This window comes from Chiloscyllium plagiosum, chromosome 20 (assembly GCF_004010195.1).
Source record: "Chiloscyllium plagiosum isolate BGI_BamShark_2017 chromosome 20, ASM401019v2, whole genome shotgun sequence".
Taxonomy (NCBI): Eukaryota; Metazoa; Chordata; class Chondrichthyes; order Orectolobiformes; family Hemiscylliidae; genus Chiloscyllium; species Chiloscyllium plagiosum.
This window is the reverse complement of record NC_057729.1, coordinates 41,879,801-41,901,349: the sequence shown is the minus strand read 5'-3', so window position 1 is coordinate 41,901,349 and position 21,549 is coordinate 41,879,801. Positions and strand designations below refer to the sequence as shown.

Below are 21,549 nucleotides of genomic sequence, written 5' to 3'. Positions count from 1 at the left end.
GCATGCAGGTAGTTGTATCCTCATTAGGGCAGTTTGTCATTCCAATGGATGAATGATGCTGCAGTATAACTGACTCTTCGACACTCTCTGTTGAAGTTAATCTTCTGATTTTATGATGGTTAAAATGCATTGGACCATGATACAGATTAATGGTTGTGTACAATCTTGTTGCTTCTGGTACACAGTGAATTATGGCTGTTCATATTCTTAGTTGTTAAATGTGGTCTTGGTCTATTCCAGTGAGAACTTTAATAGCAAAATATAATTTCGAATGAGGTCACATCTGGTTCTAAAGATGCACTTCGGCATATGCTTTCGTAAATCTCTTGTTATTGCCAGTGTTTTTCTCTTCATTTAGTATGGCCCTGTAATTTTAGTCTGTGCATTAACTCATCAAGCCTAACCCAGGCATCACTGCAAGTTGATGGGTCGAGTTAATGTGGGATGTTATTCTTTGGTACCAGATATGTCATTATGTATTGTGGATATATCCAGGCCTGCTGTTTTGCACTTTTACTTTGTCTGAACTACATGCGTCCAATTCCAAGCAATCTAACCTACAAATTATGTTCACACTTGGCCATACACCAACACAATATACTGGTTTGAATTTATTCCATTCTACATTCCTCCATCGTGTGCAAGAGATCTGATATCTTTTTCCTCTTTGTACATTTCCTATATTATGTAGTCTGTAATTATACTTTCAGTGTCTGGCCTACATTTTATTTAATGTTATTGGCATTTATTAGCAAACAGAGATCCAGGAAAATATAAATCATCAAACTCATAGTGAAACCATCATAAAGATATGAGAATAAGAGCCCAAAATCAGAGATTCAATATAAATATTAACAAACCAGACCATTTCTAAATTGTAGTGACTGATTCTTGAAACTGTTATGTCACTGATAAGGCATACTGCCATAAATGTAATGTTTTTATGTTGCACAAGTTACATTAGAATTGAAGCTGGGCCCCTCGAGCTGTGAGGCAGCAGCGGTAACCGCTGAGCCACCATGCTGCCCTTTATACTTTGGAGGTATAGACAATAGACAATTCTGGTTAGCGCTGCTGCCTCACAGCGCAGGGGGCCCAGCTTCAATTCCACCCCCGGGTGTCTGTCTGAGTGGAGTTTGTACATTCTCCTTGTATCTAGATGGGTTTCCTCTCCCAATCCAAAGATGTGCAGGTTAGGTGGATTAGATAAAAAAAATGACTGCAGATGCTGGAAACCAGATTCTGGATTAGAGTGGTGCTGGAAAAGCACAGCAGTTCAGGCAGCATCCGAGGAGCAGGAAAGTCGATGTTTCGGGCAAAAGCCCTTCATCAGGAAAGAGGCAGAATGCCTGAAGGGTGGAGCGATAAATGAGAGGAGGGTGTTGGTGGGGAGAAAGTAGCATAGAGTACAATAGGTGAGTGGGGGTGGGGATGAAGTTGATAGGTCAGGGAGGAGGGTAGGGGAAGGTAGCAAAGAGTAGATGTATTGGCTGTGCTAAATTGCCCATAGTATCCAGGGTTGGTTTTGAATGGGATGTTCTTTAGAAGGTTGGAGTGGACTTGATGGACTGAATGGCCTGCTTCCACACAATAGGGATTCCATTCTATGATAATTGTGTGACAGATTTTCTTTTGCTGTCAAAAACAGTGGACTTGTTCATTAAACAGTAGATCACAGTTTATAATTACAACTAATTACACAATAATTTCTATATTGATAACTAATTATGTGTATTTTGTATCAAATAATGGAAATGACATTTTTATACTTAAAAAGACAATGAAACCCTGGTATAATGGTTGATTTCCTTATTCATCTTGTGTAGTGCCTTATTTCATTATGTTTTGACATGTATGTTAATGAATAAATCTATGTCTCTGAGCAGGAACTGTCTCATAGAGTAATAGAGTCAAACAGAAACAGACCTTTCAATCCATCCCAGTCAATACTGAGCATAATCCCAAACTAAACTAGTCCCACCTGCCTGCTCCTGGGTCACATCCCTCCAAATCTTTCCTATTCATGTGCTTGCCCATATCCATCAGTTCCTCAGGAAATTCATTGCACACCCGAACCACCCTTTGTATAAGCAAATTGTCCCTCTTGTCTTTTTTAAATCTCTCTCTCTTCTCCCCTTTAAAATGTGCCTCCTCATCTTGAAAGTCTTATCCCAGGGAAAAGATACCTACCATGAACTCTATCTATTCTCCTCATGATTTTATAAACCTCTGTCAGATCTGTAATCTCTCAACCTCCTACCTTCCAGTGAATAAAGTCCAAGCCTTACCAATCTTTCTTTATATCTCAAACCTTCCATATTCTGCAACATCTTGGGTAAATCTCTTCCGAGTCTTCTCCTCACGACTCAGCAATTTAGACGTACCAACCTTACCTGCTTTTCCCTGGGAGAATTGCAGATTTTCTCCAACCTGCCTTGGCTCTATTTCAGGGCCCAGCTGAAAAAAATGTCAATTTTTTTCCCTTTTGTTGGTCCATTTCCACAGTTGCTCCTTGTGGGTGCTCTGTGGAATTAAGTAGAAGGGTGCAGTATGTCAATTCCAGATTCGGAAATTAATGTTGTACTGAGCTCAGGTTTTAAATTGTGCTTGAACTGTCCTTGATCATTGTCTGGGAACTTTAATCAGACCTTTTTTGAGCTCCCAAAAAAAAATCCAAAACAATTTATACCATTAAACATGACTTAGGTTGCAGCTGATGCCTCAATTAAATGAATATTTATGATTTATATTTCAAAGAGTGAGGTCTAATTCCATATTGGTGAATAATCCAATTGCTTTGTCATCATGTACTTGGTGAAGTTTGATTAAGGAGGATATATTCCCAGGGCTGACAGACCTGCTGAGCATTTGCAGTAATTTCTATTTTAGTTTCTGATTTCCTCCATCCATTGTTCTTTCGTTTTTTATTAAGTATATATGCTCATCTGTGCCTATAAGGAATGTTAAATTATTTGAATGATTGTTAGCAACCACATATCATTTACTGCAAAGACACATAATGGTCAAAAACTGAGAGTACATAGGTGATCACTTGCTGAATCTAAATTAAATCGATTTGTAATGGCCTTTTTGTTGCTTTCCCCAATTTTAGGCTACCTTGTAGTCCCAGCAGGTGGAGGTGGTACTTTCCTTGGCGGATTTATTGTGAATAAATTAAAACTCCGTTGTGCTGGGATCATCAAGTTTTGTCTGCTTTGCACGTTCTTTGGTTTGCTAGCTATTTTCATAGTCTGCATTCACTGCCCGAACGTGCCTGTGGCTGGAATCACTTCTACTTTCAACGGCAGGTATGAGCACATATCTAATTATAAACTTGGTAATTTTAAAACTTTTACATAGTTTTGGTATTCAATCATTAATGCAAGGAAGTATCTATTTTCTAATGGTCAACAAGATTAGTAAATAATACACCTTTGAACATTAAGTCAAGATTTCACAATTTATTTACTTTGGAATCTGAGAAATTAGTGGAACTACATATGCTCTCTTATTTCAGACAAAATGCCTAACTGAACTATCTTAGTACTTGTACAAAAACAGTTTGTCAATTTGAAAGTTGTTCAGACATTTTCTTACCACTTCTTCTCTGGTGCATACAGAGTTTCATTTCTCACCTCCTCTGCATACTTATTCATTATCTGCTTCACTTTAACTTGTGTATCTTATGTCTTGTGGGGCTAACCATGATCAGCTACTGGTTGTTTGGGTGTTGCAAATCCTTCTTTCTATACAGAGTGTGTGGGGTCTGTTTAGTTTAAGTGGCAGAGAATGAACCATTTATGAAGTTCAGCAAGAAGAGGCATTGTCATTTGATGAGAGGTCATAGGTTTAGGATCAGGAATAGCAGATTTAAAACAGAGCTGAGGGGAGATTACTTCTCTCAAATCGTCGTAAACCTGTCGAATTAATTATCCCAGACTGTGGTGGATGCTGGGACATTGAGTAAATTTAAGGAGGAGATACATTTTTAATTAGCTATGGAGAGTTGAAGGGTTCTGGAGAACAGGCAGGTAAGTAGAGTTGAGACTCCGATGAGATCAGCCATGATCATATCAAATAGAGGGGCTAAATTGCCTACTCCTGCTCCTAGTTCTAAGTCCTTATGTTCTTAATAACAGGATGCAATTTATTGCATGACAGCATGTTACAGGTTATGTTGCAGAGTTAGCCATTATCACTAAATCTATCAGGAGTAAGGAGACATGTATGACCCCACTAGGGTTTAGAGATGGACTCCCTGATTTTCCATATAGGACTATATGACATCATCAAATTGGTTTTGGAGTCTTCAACATTAAACCTTAAGCAATCTTGTAAATCTGCTGAAAAATGGCACATTTTGTGTAAAAAGTTTCATCTTGCAATGACTTCGTTAATTCAAAACACTACCAATTTAAGGAGAAAACCAACATTTATGCTGCATAAGAGTTTTGAATGGATGACAAGTGGACACTTATGGAGGCAGTGCCATGGGAAAATGCATCAATTAATGATGATTGACAATTAATTGCCAGGCTTTAAGCTTCAAACAAAGTAAATTATCGCCTTAAGAAATAACCCGTGAAAGACTGTCTCTCATTCTGTTGAGATGAAATCAGTACAATGAATGTGTATGTTCTTTCTGTCTGCAAAGAACATGGCCCTGTGTATCAATATGCACAGCTTTCTGATACATTTCAGTAAGTTGGGTGATGTAAGCAGCTCACACTTTCTCACGGGATTCAAGAATCTTCTATATCTGTGTTTTTAGTTTCAATATTTAGTGCATAATTTGCAGAAATCTTCCATGTTATTACGGATTGCATAATATTGGTATGTATAAATAGGTATGAACGGATAGGAATACTTTATTCTGTTAACCCCGTCCAATATTCTATTGAGTAGATGTGAAGATTGTTACAAGTTTCTAGGGTAGTATAATGGAAATGATACCCCATTACTGTTAAGATGAAATGTGGAAGATGCATAAATACGTTAATTGTTTGATTTATACTTTTTTAAGGCTTCAGTGATGCAATTAACCAGGGAATGTGCTGATTGATGCTGAGACATTGCTTTCCACAGTTTTTATAATGGTCCAGTTAATGTGACTGCAGCTTGCAATACTGAGTGTAACTGTTCAATGGAAGTATATCACCCAGTTTGTGGAGAAAATGGTTTAATGTACTACTCCCCATGCCATGCTGGATGTACAGAACTGAATACAACATTGTTGGACAATGGCAGAAAGGTATTTTTTTCTAGTTTCTACTTTGTGTATTAGTTGACAGCCTTTGTAAAGGACTGGAATTCTTTTTTAACTGCATGTACTTACAGCCTTTAAACAGAATGAACAAATTCTCTTTTTAACTAATTAAACAAAAAATGCATGATGGATATTTAACTATATCATATCAAAAGTTATGGAGAATGTTACAGATCACTTGGGTAGTGTAATGGAAATCAAGCCCACTATTCCTGGAGTCACCACAAAAGTTAAAGATTTTTAAAAGTATGCAAAATTTCCCCATTTGCTTGATTGAAACTGCAGACTAGGTTTTTGCACAGCAGAAGAATTACTATATATTAAAGATAATTAGACTTTATTACCAGTAAACAGGGCCAGATAACAGTACTAATTAAAATTGTAATCCCCTTATAAACTTTCCCTTATACAGACAGTAAAACCGGTTATGGACAGAGAGGGGAAACTGGAAAGACAATTCAGTAATCGTTGTTCACAGATATTGTTGTTGAGATTATCTTTATAACTCTGGTTGGCCAGCACATTGCTTCAGTTATCTTTCTTTGAGAGCTTCCATTGGTTGCTGAGAGATACAAAATGGTCGGTTTACTTATAAAAGGTCTCTGACTTACCAGTCAAAAGTCAGAGCTACTATAATCTTTGCAGGAAAGATGAACTGATTTTCCTCAGGTTTATGTTGAGCTTTGACTGCAGATAACAGAGACCGTGCCTGAGTTGGGGTAGAAATAAATATTTCTGTCTCTCTCACTCTTTCTGAAACTTATTCACAGCTCCAAGCCTGTTCAGTTATGTGAGAACCAACCAAACAGTTGTTGACAAGCAAGAAGGTCTACTGATAGCTGGTCACTAGTCCATAGACCAATCAACATATTGTTACCAGCAAAAGCTGCATAAATATACCTCTATAGCTTCAAATCATCTCCAGTCAAACTTTAATTGCTGCTTGTTCAAGTAGTTGTTTCCACAATGTCCACCATAAGTGTCAGGTTACTTGCTTAAAATTCTACCACTGCCCTATCAAACACTTATTTTTAAAACAGAAATTTCTCATTTCAATACCTAGTTTTATTAAAACACAAAGTAAAAAGACCTGGTCCTTAAAAGAGAAAAAAGAGCCCATTTGACAATCCCAATATGTCATTTTAATTAATTAATATTGTTTTGCTTCCATTCATGTTCAGTCTGTTCAGACAAATGCTAATAAACCTTTGACAAATCACACTCCACAACCCAGATCTACTGGCTCAACGATAGGAATGGTACCACTGTACCACATGAACCCTCCATGCATTCTCCATGTCCACCAAACTATTTGTCTTTTCATTATGGTCAGAGATTAAGTATTTACTTGCTATAGTTTAGTACATTTTTACAGAGGTGAAGTCATCTTCACACTGTGTTCAGGAAGGCTGGAACCTACTGCCTGAATTGCTGCTGAAGCTAGACCAATTGAATGTTTGAAAATCAATTTTCCTCATAAATTAACCTCTGACACTGGACTACTCACAAGGTTTTATGAATCCAAGCACTAACCCTTAACGCACTCTTGTCTCCCTAGTTTTTGCCAGCACCCAGTTTTATTTATTTTAGTGGCTTTCTTCTTCACTGCTTTGGATTCAGATTGCTTATAAATATAATAGCAACAGGATGGCTCAGTGTTTATCACCGCTACCTCACAGCACCAAGGACCTCGGTTCAATTCTAGCCTGGGGTGATTGTCTATTTGGCGTTTGCAAGTTCTCCCTTTGTCTGCATGAGTTTCCTCCCACAGTCCAAAGATATGCAGGTTAGGTGGATTGGCCATGTTAAATTCCCCAGAGTGTCCAGGGATGTGCAGATTAGATGGATGGCCATGGGAGATGCAGAGTTATCGGGTAGGGGGAGTATGTCTGGAATGGGGTGCTCTTTGGAGAGTCGGTGTGGACTCCGTAGGCCAAATGGCCTGCTTCCACCCTGCAGGAATCCTACGACTCCTTAATTTAAAGGCTTCTTTGTTTTTGTCAAAGCAAGATAAATGAGATTAAGCAAGGTAGGATATTTCCTCATTATGAACCTGTGGTAAATGTCATCTAATAACCATCTAGTCTGCACATTATAATGTCAATGGAAAAATACCTTTTATGGATAGTAATAATTATTTACCAAAAAAATCTTAAATTGGTATTTTGAATATATAATTTGAGATCGTTTATAGGCTTGTAATTCTTCACTTTCTTGATGCATGCAATTTGTTAGAGTGCTGAGATTTAATGGGAGTGACGATGTCTTTAAATGATTGAGATCTTCTGAGTCTCGGTGTATGTATGTACTGGTTGGACTAACCTGAATTCCAGCACTAACTCCAGTTTCAGGCAAAATGAATAGGTATACAGTGTATTTGTGGTGGTGCAAGTTCCTTTTCTTCTAATCAATGAATTGAACATGAGCAATGCACACGCAACCTGAGACTTTATGTAATTATTATTTGCATTGTTTTATTTTTAGGTTTACCACAATTGTCTCTGTGTTATGGAGAACCTTCAATCTGGGCAGGGTACTGCACAATCTGGAAAGTGTAATTCCTCGTGTTCCCACATGCCTCTCTTCCTGGTGCTATTTTTCGTTGTGATTTTGTTCACATTTCTGGGTAGTATTCCTGCACTCACCGCAACTCTGAGGTAATAAGGTTATTTAGCAGCCCATTATGCTTACTTTTTCTATCCTAATGCAAATTCTTTTTCTTTTTAAAAAAAAAATCTACAAATTCATTTCAGTTTTATTGTAATTTTTCAGGTTTGGTTAGCAGCATTGCCAAATGAGTAATTTATTAGAGAGTATAATAAATGTGTACAGCAGCAAAGATATGCTATAAATTTAATTTGTTATAGAATTGGCTATTTATTTTGGCAGGTCAGGCAGCACTTGTGGAGCCAAACTGCCTGACTTGGTAAACACTTCTAGCATTTCCCAGCATCTGCAAACTTCAGCCTTTTACAATAATTGCATATTTTGGGTTAGACTGTAATATAAGTTGGAACAGAGTTAGAGTCTCTGACATTCTGCTTTTATGGTAGTTGGTTACTAGCCATTAAGAGAGTCATTCTTGCCTATCTTTGTAATTACTTTAGAAGATCTTTTCAATTTAAGCATAATGAAGTGAAAAGTTATTTTTACATTTACTTTTTGCTGGAGTTCCGATGCATGAAGGGAGATCTCATAGAGACTGATAAAATTCTAATAGGACTAGCAGGGTAGATACAGGGAGGATGTTCCCAATGGTTGGTGTGTCCAGACCAGGGGTCACAGTGTGAGGATTCAGAATGGACCATTTAAGACGGCGATAAGGAGACATTTCTTCATCCATAGAGTGGAGAGCCGGTGAAATTCGTTACCATAGGAATGTATTGATGCCCAAACATTGAATGTATTCAAGAGGCAGCTAGATACAGCACTTGGGGTGAATGGAATCAAAGATTATGGGGAGAAAGCAGGATTAGGCTATGGAGTTGGATGATTAGCCATGAACATGATGAATGATGGGCAGGCTTGCAGGGCTGAATGGCCTCCTCCTGCTCCTATCTTCTATGTTGCTATCTTTCTAAATACTTTTTAAGTTTAGAGTTAGCAAACAAACATAGATGCAAATAAAGTAACAACCTGAATAATGTAATGCCCCTAATGTTGTTGCACATCTTGAGGTGCTTTGCAGAAATGTTATTGAACATATTTGGTTCTAAGCCACGCAAGAAATATTAGGACAGGCAAGCAAAAGTTAAAGCTTAAGATGTGTCTTGAAGGAGGAGGGGGAGTAAAATGGCAGAAATAATGAGGGCATCTGCAGATCCTGTGCCTCTATATTTCGATCAAGTTCTGAATTTCTGACACCATCGAGCCAGGCCTCCAACAGTCCTGCAAGTGCCAAGGACCCGGGCATTCCTTCCTTGGCTAGCTGCGAAAACACGGGAAGTGCTGTGTTACCAGCACATGCTGCTGACTTTAACCTACCACTAGTTCCTACTAAGATGGCAGTGCTGAAGGGTAAAGGAGGCAATCCTCTGAGGGATCTGTGGCTCCTTCCTCAGAGGTGGAAGAATAGTAGTGTTGCAGGACCTGCCTCTTGGCTGCTGAGAACATGCAAATTCACTCATACCTACATGAAACAAATAAGAATCCATTGTGAACAAACAGTAGAAGTTCAGGCATGTCACAAGTACATTCAAAGTGATGGGAGTGCAACATAGCGATGGGCAATGATCCTTACTGGTTAGCAGGACATGGGGGTTTATGCCTCACCACAGGAACAGCCTGTCCTGACTGTCACGTCCTAGCATGAGATATTTTCCCCTGGAATGAGACAATTTGAGGGAATTGAGAGATGAAAGTATCTGGCCCAGTTTTAGTGCTGGTGCAGGTTGGGAATAGGTGGTGACTGAGTGAGTAGGCAGCTCTAAGGCCTGATAGGATATGTAGTGTGGGCTGTTAGGACAAGTGAAAATGACTGAGGAAAGATGTTACAAGCAATAGAGAAAGTGGTAGAACACAAGCCTTGTTGGGAGGTTGCTGCAGTGACAAAGAGAGGCTGTGAGGAGAGAAGATGGTTACACTTACCCGGGTGGAGCAGAGAAAATTGTTGATGTTTTACAGTGTTACTGGATCTTCCTTCAGAATGTGGATGCCACAGTAAACTGGGTGGCAGTCGCTGATCAATCTGTCAGGGTCTGGTATCATAGTCTCTGCTCTGACACCCAATCCATCATGTACCCCAGGTCCCTGACCTTTATGAGATAGGGACCTGGGATAAGTGACAGGAGCTGTGCAAGACACCTCCAGACTGACAACACTTGACCTGCTGCATACCATCTTTTAATTCATTCATAGAATGTGAGCAGCGATGGCTAGGCTCGCATTTATTGCCATCTCTAGTTGCTCTTGGGAAGCTGGCTCTTGAACTGCTCCAATCCATTTGTTGTAGGTTCACCCACAATGCCATCAGGGAGGGAGGGAGCTCCACCCTGTGACACTGAGGGAACAAGGATATATTTCCAAGTCAAGATGGTGAGAGACTTAGAGGAGAAATTGCAAGTGGTGGTGTGCCCATGTATGTGCTGCCCTTGTCCATAAGAACATAAGATACAGGACCAGAATTAGGCCATTTGGCCCATCAGGTTTGCTCCTCTATTCAATCAAGGTTCAACCCCATTCTCCTGCCTTTTCCGCATAATCCTTGATCCCCTTACTAATTGAGAATCTATCTATCTATAAAGACATTCAATAACATGACCTCCAGAGCCTTCTGCAGCAATGGATTCAACAGATTCCCCACTCATAACTGAAGAAATTCCTTCTCATCTCAGTTTTAAAGGGTCTTCCCTTCACTCTGAGGCTGTGTCTTCAGGTCCTGGTCTCTCCTATTTGTAGAAATATCTTCTCCATGTTCACTGTATCCAGGTCTTTCTGTATTCTATAAGTTTCAATGAAACTCCTTTGAGTAGAGACCCAGAATCCTCAACTGCTCCTCATTTGACAAGCCCTTTATTCCTGGGATCATTCTTGTGAACCTTCGAGGCCAGCACATTCTTCCTTAGATACGGGACCAAGCACTGCTCACAATATTCCAAATGTCGTCTGACCAGAGCCTTCTACAACCTCAATAGTACACCCTTGCTCTTGTATTCTCGTGCTCTCAAAATGAATGCTAACATTGCATTTGCCTTCCTAACAGCCAACTGAACCTGCATGTTAACCTCAGGAGAATCCTGAACTAGTACTTGCAAGTCCCTTTGTGCTTAAGATTTCTGGAGCCTTTCCCTATTTAGAAAATAATCCACACCTCTATTCTTCCTACCAAGTACATAGCCTTGGACTTCACTATATTGTATTCCATCTGCTTCTTCCCATACTCTGCTAGCCTGTTCAAGTTCTTCAGCAGTCTCCGTGCTTCCTCAACACTACCTGTCTCTCCACCTATCTTTGTGTCCTTCTAGATGGTAAATTTGTAAGAGTGAAATATGGCATCAGTGCCAGATATCCAGGCAGTGGTGAGTACTTGTGTGAGAATGCAGTGAAGGTTCACTAGCCTGATATTCAGAAGGCAGGACAGTTATATGACGGAGAGAGTTGAACTGGGCCTGGATTCACTCGTGTTTCGAATGATGAGTGGGGATCTGATTGAAATTTATAAAATTCTAACAGGTTTGGACAGATTAGATGCCGAGAGGAGGTTTTGCCTGGCTGGGGAGTCTAGAACCTGGGGATACAGTCTAGGCATACTGGGTAAACAGTAGGACTGAGATGAGGAAAATTGAGGGAAATGAACCTGTGGAATTTTCTAAAACAGGAGGCTGTGGAGGCTGTGTCAGTGAATGTAATCAAGGAAGAGAGAATTTTTAAAATGATTTTTGAAAGCATCGAGGAGCACGATGCAGAGGTAGAAATATGACATTGAGATAGAGGATCAACCATGATCGTGTTAAATGGCAGAGAAGGCTTGAAGGACCAAAAGGCCCATACCTGCTTCTAGTTTCTATGAAGCTCACCAAAATGGATATTTAGCTGATTTCTGGTCAAATTCAGCCCTATAAATCACTGGATAGACATAAGTTAGAATATTGTGGGCCGTACTTTTCGGAAAAAGCCTTAGAACAATGCAGCAGGATTTTTACTAGAATGCTACCCGGAAAAAAGGATTTATAAAGAGAGGTTGGAAAGCTTACTGTTGTTCTTGGAAAAGAGAAAACTAAGATTATCAGAGGATTTTTTTTTAAAAATAAGGATGATTTTGCAATCTTTACTCTCGATTACATCAACAACCAGAGGCTGTCGCACCACAAGATCTGGAGAGCTGAGGAGATGTATTTTTTCACTTGAGTTGTCAGTGTCTGGAATGTTCCGCCTAAAAGGTGGTGACGTAGGACAGGTATTTAAGTACAAGGCTTTTTTGGGATTATGACCCCCAAAAGCAGCTCAATGATGAAGCACAACTACTCTTTCAAAGCCAATGCAAACACAACAGGAAACTGGTGTTTCTGAATTAAAAGCTTCTATGTCTCTGATATAAAGAAAAATGCTTCACTTCATTCACACACGAAATATGTGATTCAACGTAACACAGGTACAGGAACAGTGCATCTCTGTACTGGCCAGTCACTTCTAAACAGATTTCTGTTAAGAGTGGTAAAATCCGATAATGCTAACGAGACACATCTTTAAAGACAATTAATGGTCACCAATTTTCCATTTTCAAGAATGTTTCAAAAGATAAAAATGTAATTGATTTGTAAATATAAGAGAAGTTCCCAGCACATGTATCAGTGCTCACCACAAGCCATTTATTTCCTCCTAATATAAACAAAATCTATCTACGAGTTGCTGGATTGCAAGTATGTTCCCCAAATTGGATAGTGGCCTAACCAGAATTACTGAAGGGGTTGAAAACAATGTTCTGCAATAATTATGTGTAACAAAGGTTTTTATTTTCATTAATTAGGTGTGTCCCTGATAGTCAACGATCATTTGCACTTGGTATTCAATGGATCTTGGTCCGTACTTTAGGTAAGGATACTTCAATAGCCATTAGTGGTAAAGCAACAGCTTAAATCAAAATGCATTTCTCTAATTGTTTAACGGAGACACTCACAATATAAGCTTACTTGAATAATTCAAAGCCTTGATATTATATTCTTTCAATTTATTATTGTTATTTATAAACAATTTCATGTAGAATAAACCAAAATAATAGCATCTGAATACATTTTAATCTACAAATTTAACTGAACCTTGACTAACTTATTTCTTATATTTTATTTTTTGGATCAAGAACCGAATTTCAGAAAAAGCACTAAAGATTAATTTTTCAGAAATACAAAACTAAATTGTGCATTTGATGGCGTAGCACTGTGTTACAAAAAAAATTTTAAATAATTAGTAGCTTCTTAGGGGCATTTGTTTCTATTCAATTTTAAGAATCTATATTTGAACCAAGTGCAGTACAAATAAGAGTAGCTGGGTGGACTATGTGTTTGACCTTGAATTTTGCTCAGTTTACATTATTGAAGTATTTCTATTCTTATTCAAATGTTTCTACTTTTCACTATTTAGCACAAGTTAGTTTCAACAGTAATAATCAACAACTAGATAGGAATGTTAAATCAACTAACCTTTCTTGTTGATGTTAAAATGCCATAGGAAAAAGTGAGGACTGCAGATGCTGGAGATCAGAGCTGAAAATGTGTTGCTGGAAAAGCGCAGCAGGTCAGGAAGCATCCTGAAGAAGGACTCATGCCTGAAACGTCAATTCTCCTGCTCCTTGGATGCTGCCTGACCTACTGCGCTTTTCCAGCAACACATTTTCAGCAGCTAAAATGCCGTAGTCAATAATATGATTTCAAGTTCTAACAATCTAAGACAACTGTCAATTAACTTTGTCTGTAATTGGATCAACTTTCCATCGTATATATTTCAACAGGTGGAATTCCCGGCCCAATTGCCTTTGGCTCAGTTATCGACATTTCTTGCTTGTTATGGCAGGATCAGTGTGGTGATAGGGGTTCGTGTTATATCTACCAAAATTCAGCCATGAGCATGTACCTCCTGATTGCGGGAGTAACTTACAAGGTAACATATATGATCATATATAGTTAGAAAAAAGGTTTTCCAATGCAATCGAATATATTAACACCCAATCTCTAACTCCATTACCTATTTGGCAAAAAAACATTGAGTGAACATATGGTTTAATAACTTTTTTTTAAAATTCTGTGCAGTCAAAAAAGATGAAATCGAGTAAGTAGTCCCAGTGGCCTAATGGATAAGGCACTGGTCTTCTAAGCCAGGGATTGTGGGTTCGAGTCTCATCTGGGGTGTCTGCCCCTTCATGGTTTGTCCTTCCTCAACTTTATGGCGGCACATTGGCTCAGTGGTTAGCACTGCTGCTTCTCAGTGCCAGAGACCTGGGTTCAGTTCCAACTTCAGGCCACTGTCTGCGTGGAGTTTGCACAATCTCCCTGTGTCTGTGTGGGTTTCCTTTAAGTGCTCCAGTTTCCTCCCACAGTCCAAAGATGTGCAGGTTAGGTGAATTGGCCATGCTAAATTACCCCCCAGTGATAGGTGCATGAGTGGGGGAATGGCTCTGGGTGGGTTACACTTCGGAGGGTTGGTGTGGACTTGTTGAGCCAGAGGCCCTGTTTCCACACTGTAGGGAATCTAATTTAATATTGTCCAGCTTTTCAGACAAGATTATGTACTTACTGCAGGTCAGACTTGGAGTTAGTGATATAGCAATTGTCTTGTGCTTATTGTGTTTTACATCATGAACATGAAAAAACAGAGTAGGACTGATTAATGAAATATCTCCTCAGAGGGCTGTCACAAGCATATTGAGTGAAATGGTATTCTGCATTATTCTATGATTACGTAGCCCACAATAGGATATTTACAATAGCATTAATATGGATTCTCACTTTTCCAATAATAAATATTATTCTACATGCCAGTTGCATAGAGTGGAGGCTTTGGAGCAACTAACTGGATGACCTGAGTCCAAACTCTAGTCAGTATAGATACATAGATTTTAGAAAATAGATCAGTAAACAGTTCTCTGATAAAATGAAATTAATATTGTTTCACCAAAGTATAACTATTTTGATGCTAGCTCCAATGACGATTACTTTATTTTCTTTTTTCAGGTACTGGGAACACTGTTCTTTCTGATAGCCTTATGTCTTTACAAGCCACCAAATTCTGCACTGAGTAGTTCAAACGTGGACAATGGAGAGCCAGATCTGCCAGCGAAAGATATGCCGCAAATGACAGTAAACAGAGTAATTACTTTGTAGGAAGTACATTCCACTCAAACCACATTCATATCTTCCATGAAAATGGATACTTGTCACCTTGCACCATCGCACATCACCTGTCACTCATCTAGTTATAAAACAGAATTATAAAACAGCCTTTGAAATATTCAGTTCATCCAGTTCCCTTCATGGGTCGGTGGTGTTGAGACTGTGAAAACCTGTTAAGTTACAGGCTTGCAATGAATCATACACCTGCAGAAGGTTTAAATCTGGAATCAAAACCGACTACCAAGCATCAATAAAGTACATAGATCAGCCACAGAGCATTCTATGTCTACACAAGAATTCAACATTACTTTAGCCAATGGAATGGACTGCTTTTAATTTAGGCCTCTAAGCAAGCCCCAAGAAGGTGAAAGTTGGGACAAATTTCCACATCATATGAACTTCTGAATTCAGAAAAGAGCTACTCAAGCCGTCACTAACTATTATTGCTATAGTTACGATATTTTGCTTTGTCTTTGTCAGATTTTTAGAAAACAGTTTATTATTCTATTTATTCCCAGATACTTGTTCCTGGGATAACTTTTTTTTTAGATAAAGGCTGTGATTTTGTTTCTGAGTCAGGTGCGCAGAAGCAGGAGAGCTCTTGGTTCTGTGAACTTGACCTTTAAAAATGACATGCACACTCCAGATTATTGGTCCAAGAGAGCAAGCTTGATTTGAAAGCCAGGTCGGGAAAGCTTCCTGAGTCTGCCAATTTCTTAGAGGTTGCTGTTTACCCATGGGCTCCAGCAGCAAATATTGAAATAATATAAACCCTCCAGCCTTCTCATGCTCTCGCTCTCTCGTTTTCTCTCTCACAATCTCACTCTCTCTCTCACACACACACACACACACCTCCATGCCATCCCAAGCCACTTAATGCCCAAAGTTTGATTTCAGGTGTGAAAAGCTATGGGGGATGAATAGAAGCCATTAGGTGGCATGGATAAAGGTGAGTGTATGAGATTTGGCAGGGTGAAGACTTAAGGCTTGGAGAATATTTTATGTTTCTCCCCTTTCAGAGAAGTAAGGTACCTTTTAGATCTCATTATCCATGTTTGGTTATGCTTTTGCAAAACTAAGGCAAAAGTTCTCAACCTTTTCAGTATCAAGGCACACTTCCATGCAAAAAACAATTCTACAGCATACCTACCTTCTATTTATCACGTGTAAGGTATCAAAACGTTATCCTACTGCAGCTCTGTGCTGTTTGACCATGTGCTGTCTATAGGGGGCGCATGGTGTCAACAGATACTGCTTTCAGTAATGGATACCAGCTTCGAGAGAAGATCAGAAGCAACACATGGGCTGATACACTGCAGTGAAGTGGCTCTGCTTCCCAAAGTTTTCCGATACAATTCTCACCTTGTTGCGGTGCAGTGGTTGAAAATCACTACACTAAAATAGTCTTTTAGGAAATTAAAAGAACCCATTGATGGAAGTGAGACATGCTGTGGAATTGTGAAAAGGCATGATTTATGTAAAAAGTGTACAAACTCATTCAGACTTGCAAGTTGTTGAAAAACTGTCCAACAAAATTGTGGAGTTTAAAAATAATGGTGCTCACTAGTTCAGAGTGCATGTTTACATGAAACCATAATGGGATTTGTGTTGCATGATGGATTTCTCAAACTTTTATTTCCATATTGAGGTGCCTATAGATGGACAGCTCCAAATACTGACTGGATGGAAATAGTTGTTGACATAAGGGATTAAGCACTTGAGTGAATGTATGTTTACATAAGACATTGACCATTCAAATGAAATGTTTGTTTTTGTACAAGATTATTTGAAGCAATTTCAATGTAAATTTTTGGTATTAATGGGAGTGTGTTTTATTTTGATAGTGAGATTATAATTTAGACTGATTACTTTATTTCTTAAAGAATACTTCCTGAGTTATGCATATGTTGAAAAATGGCTAAGTTGACGTGGAAAGGACATGGTAAAGGGTGGTGGGACTGTGTCAGCATATGGCCTATAAAGGGCTGTAAAGGGCTTTGGGGCTGTATGGAGGCATATGGAACATGAGTGGTTGCAGGAAATAAGTATATTGGCATCTGGGTATCAAGGAGCCATGGAGAATATGTCAACAGTTGGCAAAGATTACAAGAGAGGCCATGATCGTTGGATAGATGAGAATAGGGTGCCATAGGGGATATAAGGGAGCATGACGGCAGACACCCATCCTTGAACAGAAATAGTGGCCTTTGGATTCTACAATAAGGGAAGCCAAAACCCGACTTCAGTGGAGGCAACAGGTAGTTTCAATGGCAGTTGCTGCAATAGAACATACATGAGTCCCTGGCATAGTGGTAATATTGCTAGCCTCGTAATCTAGAAGACCAAGTTAATACACTTAGGATGTAGCTTTTAATCCCATAAAGGGAATTGGTGAAAATTTAATTAAAACATGTATTCACAAGACCCTACATAATTTGGAGGGGGATATAACTTATGATTTTAAGTTATTTTAGCCATGGCAGAGAGGGTCTCTGTCATGGTTAAAATTTGGGCCAAAGTCTCAACTAGATGCTGAACTTGAGTCTCAAACATGTTGTGACATATATATGTATATTTGATATATTTAATAGCTTATTATGCTTCATGTTCAGCCGGAAATAAATAGATTTTTCAATCTAGATTATGGAATCAAAATTGAAACATCTTTTTTAAAAATTTCTACTTAATCGCTCCTTATATCTAACTCCATTCATGGTGTAGCTTAATCCTGAGGACTTCAGTGAATCTACTAACCATGCTTGAAGCCTTTTAGAGGATAGAATGACCCCTCTAGTTTTCCCAGGTTACTTTTTTTTTGCACTATGTCACTGTAGAGGCAGAAATGAAGAAGATGGTCACTGAACCATGAATTTTAAAAAAAAATGTAGATGCTCAAGAATTAGAAACTCTGCTGGATGAATTACTTATTTATAGGTATTTGACAGTGCTGCAAGCTGCTAGAATGCCCTTTTATATTTATAAAAAAACACCGATCAAACATCTGAAAGCAAATTCTAAAACAATACTTGCAGAAAAATGAGGTGGGGAGCCTGTGTAGTTTTTTAAGGTACAATTGTCGATATATCTTCACAGAGTATTTGATGGCCAGCGCTTCTGAAGGTGGTGAGAAGATGGGTCAGGGGAGTTGACAGTAGCAAATATTTTGCACCACCTGTATAAGTAATTAACAGATTGATATATTGGAATGATACCTGGCAGCGGGGTGAAGAATACCCAGTTTCACATGAGACAGTAGAGTTTTGTAAAACTGTCATTGCTGTCTGAATGATATTGATTATTTGCACTCGGATCTACTGGACAGGGACATATTACAGGAAAGAAAGAGTTCGCATTGTGTTTTTGCTTGCAAGTAAAATGAAGTATTCAATCTCAATGCACTATTTATTGTTATTTGTCATTATATGTGGCAAAAAATCACCTTTATCATATATTTATCATCTTGAACTGATGCCAAGATAAAAAAAAACTTCATTTGAAAAGCAGAGCTATTTAAAATAAATGTGATATCCCTGCTATAATAACAGGTGATGTTTATGTTTGCACAGCTGTATCCAATGGCATAACTTCAGTGTTAATGCACTTACACAGAGGAAATGAAATTTGGGTAATTTTGGCTCAAGGTATGATTTACCATTTATAACATAATCAAATCAGTTTGTAACTGTGATCAAAGTTACCTAAATTTATTATTTTCTGTATATAACAATAAATAAGCTTTATGTTACTATAGTTTTATGTAATTTTTGGCTTGTTCTTCATTTAAAAGGCACCATTCTATGAATGCAGTGGTTCAGATTTACTTTATCATTGCACAATTAATGGTGATGTCACTTTTAATGTCACAATGTTCAATATTCAATAATACATTGAATTTTCAAAACAAAATCTGAATTAAGATCAATATGCTGTTCCACTTTCTTGACTTATTATAGATGCTACATTGCATTCAAAACCTCTGAAGCTATGTCTTGGCAGTGTAATTATCTCTTAATTGATTCATGCAAACCATTCAGATACTTAGCTGGTAGATCTTAAAAAGCAATTTTAGCAAATTCTCTCGGCTATCTTCAGATTTGTCCTTTCAGAACTGTTCTGTCACTGGACTCAAAATATTTACTCTGTTTTCTGTGAACAGATGCTGCAAGATCTGCTGTGTGTCCCCAGCACACTGACTTCTTGTTTCAGATTTCCAGCGCCCACAGTTCTTTATGTTTATTTTAGTATAATTATCGAATCTGGTTTCCACTTTCTAACCCTATTGGTAAGTAACTTGAGGTCCTGTGGAGGAGCCATGTCTTGTCATTTGAAATTATGAATTAATTAATCTGTACTCTTAATTCGATTCAAAGGTTTGTCTAGTATTTAATAAATTCCCCACTTTGCTCAATTCAGATTGTTGAACATTTCAAAAGTAACTTGAAATTGGTATGCATAAATTATGAAGTTTGATGTCAATTTGTGTTTAAAATGCTTAGGGATCCTCGATCTCTGGATATTTCACAAACTGCAGTAGAATTCCTCAATTTATTTTTTTTTTAAATCATGGGTTCCCTAATGTAGAAACACTTAACAATTAAATCCAAGAACTTGGATGTACACGTTCTAGTCCAATTCAAAGGCTGAAAGAATAAATTAAGCACTGTCAGCTGCAACTTTTGTCTTTATTATTCATTCAGGGAATTTGGGTGTTGCTGGTTTAAATTTTCTTTCCTAATTGCACTTGAGAAGGTGGTAATGAGCTGCCTGCTTGATCTGCTGCAGTCTATTTTGGTGTAAATAGTGCTGTCACGATTTTGATCCAGCAATGCTGAGGGAACAGCAATATACTTCCAAATCAGCATGGAGAGAAACTTGAAAGTGGTGATGTTTCCATGTTTCTGCTGCCCTTGTCCTTCTAGATGTTAGTGTTTGTGGGTTTGAAAGGTGCATTCTGAGGAACCTTGGTAAATGTCTGTAGTACATCTAGTAGATGGTGTACAGTGCTGCTGCTGAGCATTGTCGGAGGGAGTAAATGTTTGCAGTTGTCATTGTGATGCTAATCAACTTGGCTGCTTTATCCTGGATGTTGTCAAGCTTCTTATGTGCCCTCATCCAGGCAAGTGGGAACTATTCCATCACATTCCTGACTTGTGCATTGTGGAGCCTTCCACATCCATCAAAGTTTCACCTGCACATCCACCAATGTCATTTATTGTATCCGTTGCTCCCGATGCGGTCTCCTCTACATTGGGGAGACTAGACACCTCCTCGCAGAGCACTTCAGGGAACATCTCCGGGACACCCGCACCAATCAACCCCACCTCCCCGTGGCCTAACATTTCAACTCCCCCGCCCACTCTGCCAAGGACATGCAGGTCCTGGGCCTCCTTCACCGCCGCTCTGTCACCACCCAACACCTGGAGGAAGAACGCCTCATCTTCCGCCTCGGAACACTTCAACCCAGGGCATCAATGTGGACTTCACCTCCCCCCATCTTACCCCTGTTCCAACCTTCCAGTTCAGCACTGTCCCTATGACCTGTCCTACCTGCCAATCTCTCTTCCCACCTATCCACTCCACCCTCCCTTCTGGCGTATCACCTCCATCCCCACCCCCATTCACCTATTGTACTCTTTGCTACCTTCTCCCCAGCTCCTCAGATGCTGCCTGACTTGCTGTGCTTTTCCAGCACCACTCTGATCTAAACTCATTGTAGATGGTGGGCAGGCTTTGGGAGTCAGGGGTAAGTTACATGCTGCAAGGATCCTAGCCTCTGACCTCCTCTTATAGTGACTATATTTATGTAGTCACTAATAACCTACAGGATGTTGATTGTTGGGGATTTAGCAATGGTAATGTCATTGAGAGCAATGGAGAAATGGTTAGTTTTTCTCTCCTCTCTCACAATTGTCCCATTTCTAATCAACCTGAAGTTAACCTCACTGTGGTTAGTTCTCCCAGCTAAATGCGTGATAGAAAAGCACGATTTTTAAAATATATTTTATGCAGACCAGCCACCCTGTAAAGGAGACTTGTCCATGTTTCCTTATTTGATGAATGGACATGAGAAGTACAATATCAATATAAGCTGCAAACCTTTTGACATTTCAAGCGTTTGAAACATAACTGAGAAATTTATTTTGACACTAACAAATATAGGTTCAATATATCTGTATATCATCCCTTAGCCTCAATTTTAAACTTGGATATGTAGCTACTCAAAATAATGGTTAATTTATCTGCTAATATTGTGACTTACTGGATATACCTACAAAAGATACAAACAAACTAGGTGTAAAAATAACACAAAATATAAAATACCTATTATGCCTAATTTCAAATTTCTGATAGCCATTTTACTTTGGTACTAGGTATATTTACATTCTTATCTATATAGTCAGGAAATAGTGTATATTTCTGCAAGTAAATCACCAGTCTTCATCACAGGGTGTCTGTAACCAC

At 38.8% G+C, this 21,549-nt stretch overlaps 1 protein-coding gene across 3 annotated transcripts in view; it reads left to right on the top strand.

The window, feature by feature from the left end:
- Positions 1 to 20,229, top strand: part of slco4a1 (solute carrier organic anion transporter family, member 4A1) — a 116,170-nt gene extending 95,941 nt beyond the window's left edge. For all 3 annotated transcript variants that reach the window (XM_043710616.1, XM_043710617.1, XM_043710619.1), the window contains 6 exons: positions 3,113 to 3,308; positions 5,086 to 5,251; positions 7,751 to 7,923; positions 12,732 to 12,796; positions 13,710 to 13,858; positions 14,929 to 20,229. In XM_043710616.1, coding sequence (XP_043566551.1) covers positions 3,113 to 3,308; positions 5,086 to 5,251; positions 7,751 to 7,923; positions 12,732 to 12,796; positions 13,710 to 13,858; positions 14,929 to 15,078 — 899 coding nt within the window. In that variant the 3' untranslated portion in view covers positions 15,079 to 20,229. The remainder of the gene's footprint in view (positions 1 to 3,112; positions 3,309 to 5,085; positions 5,252 to 7,750; positions 7,924 to 12,731; positions 12,797 to 13,709; positions 13,859 to 14,928) is intronic.
- Positions 20,230 to 21,549: the final 1,320 nt, after the last annotated feature.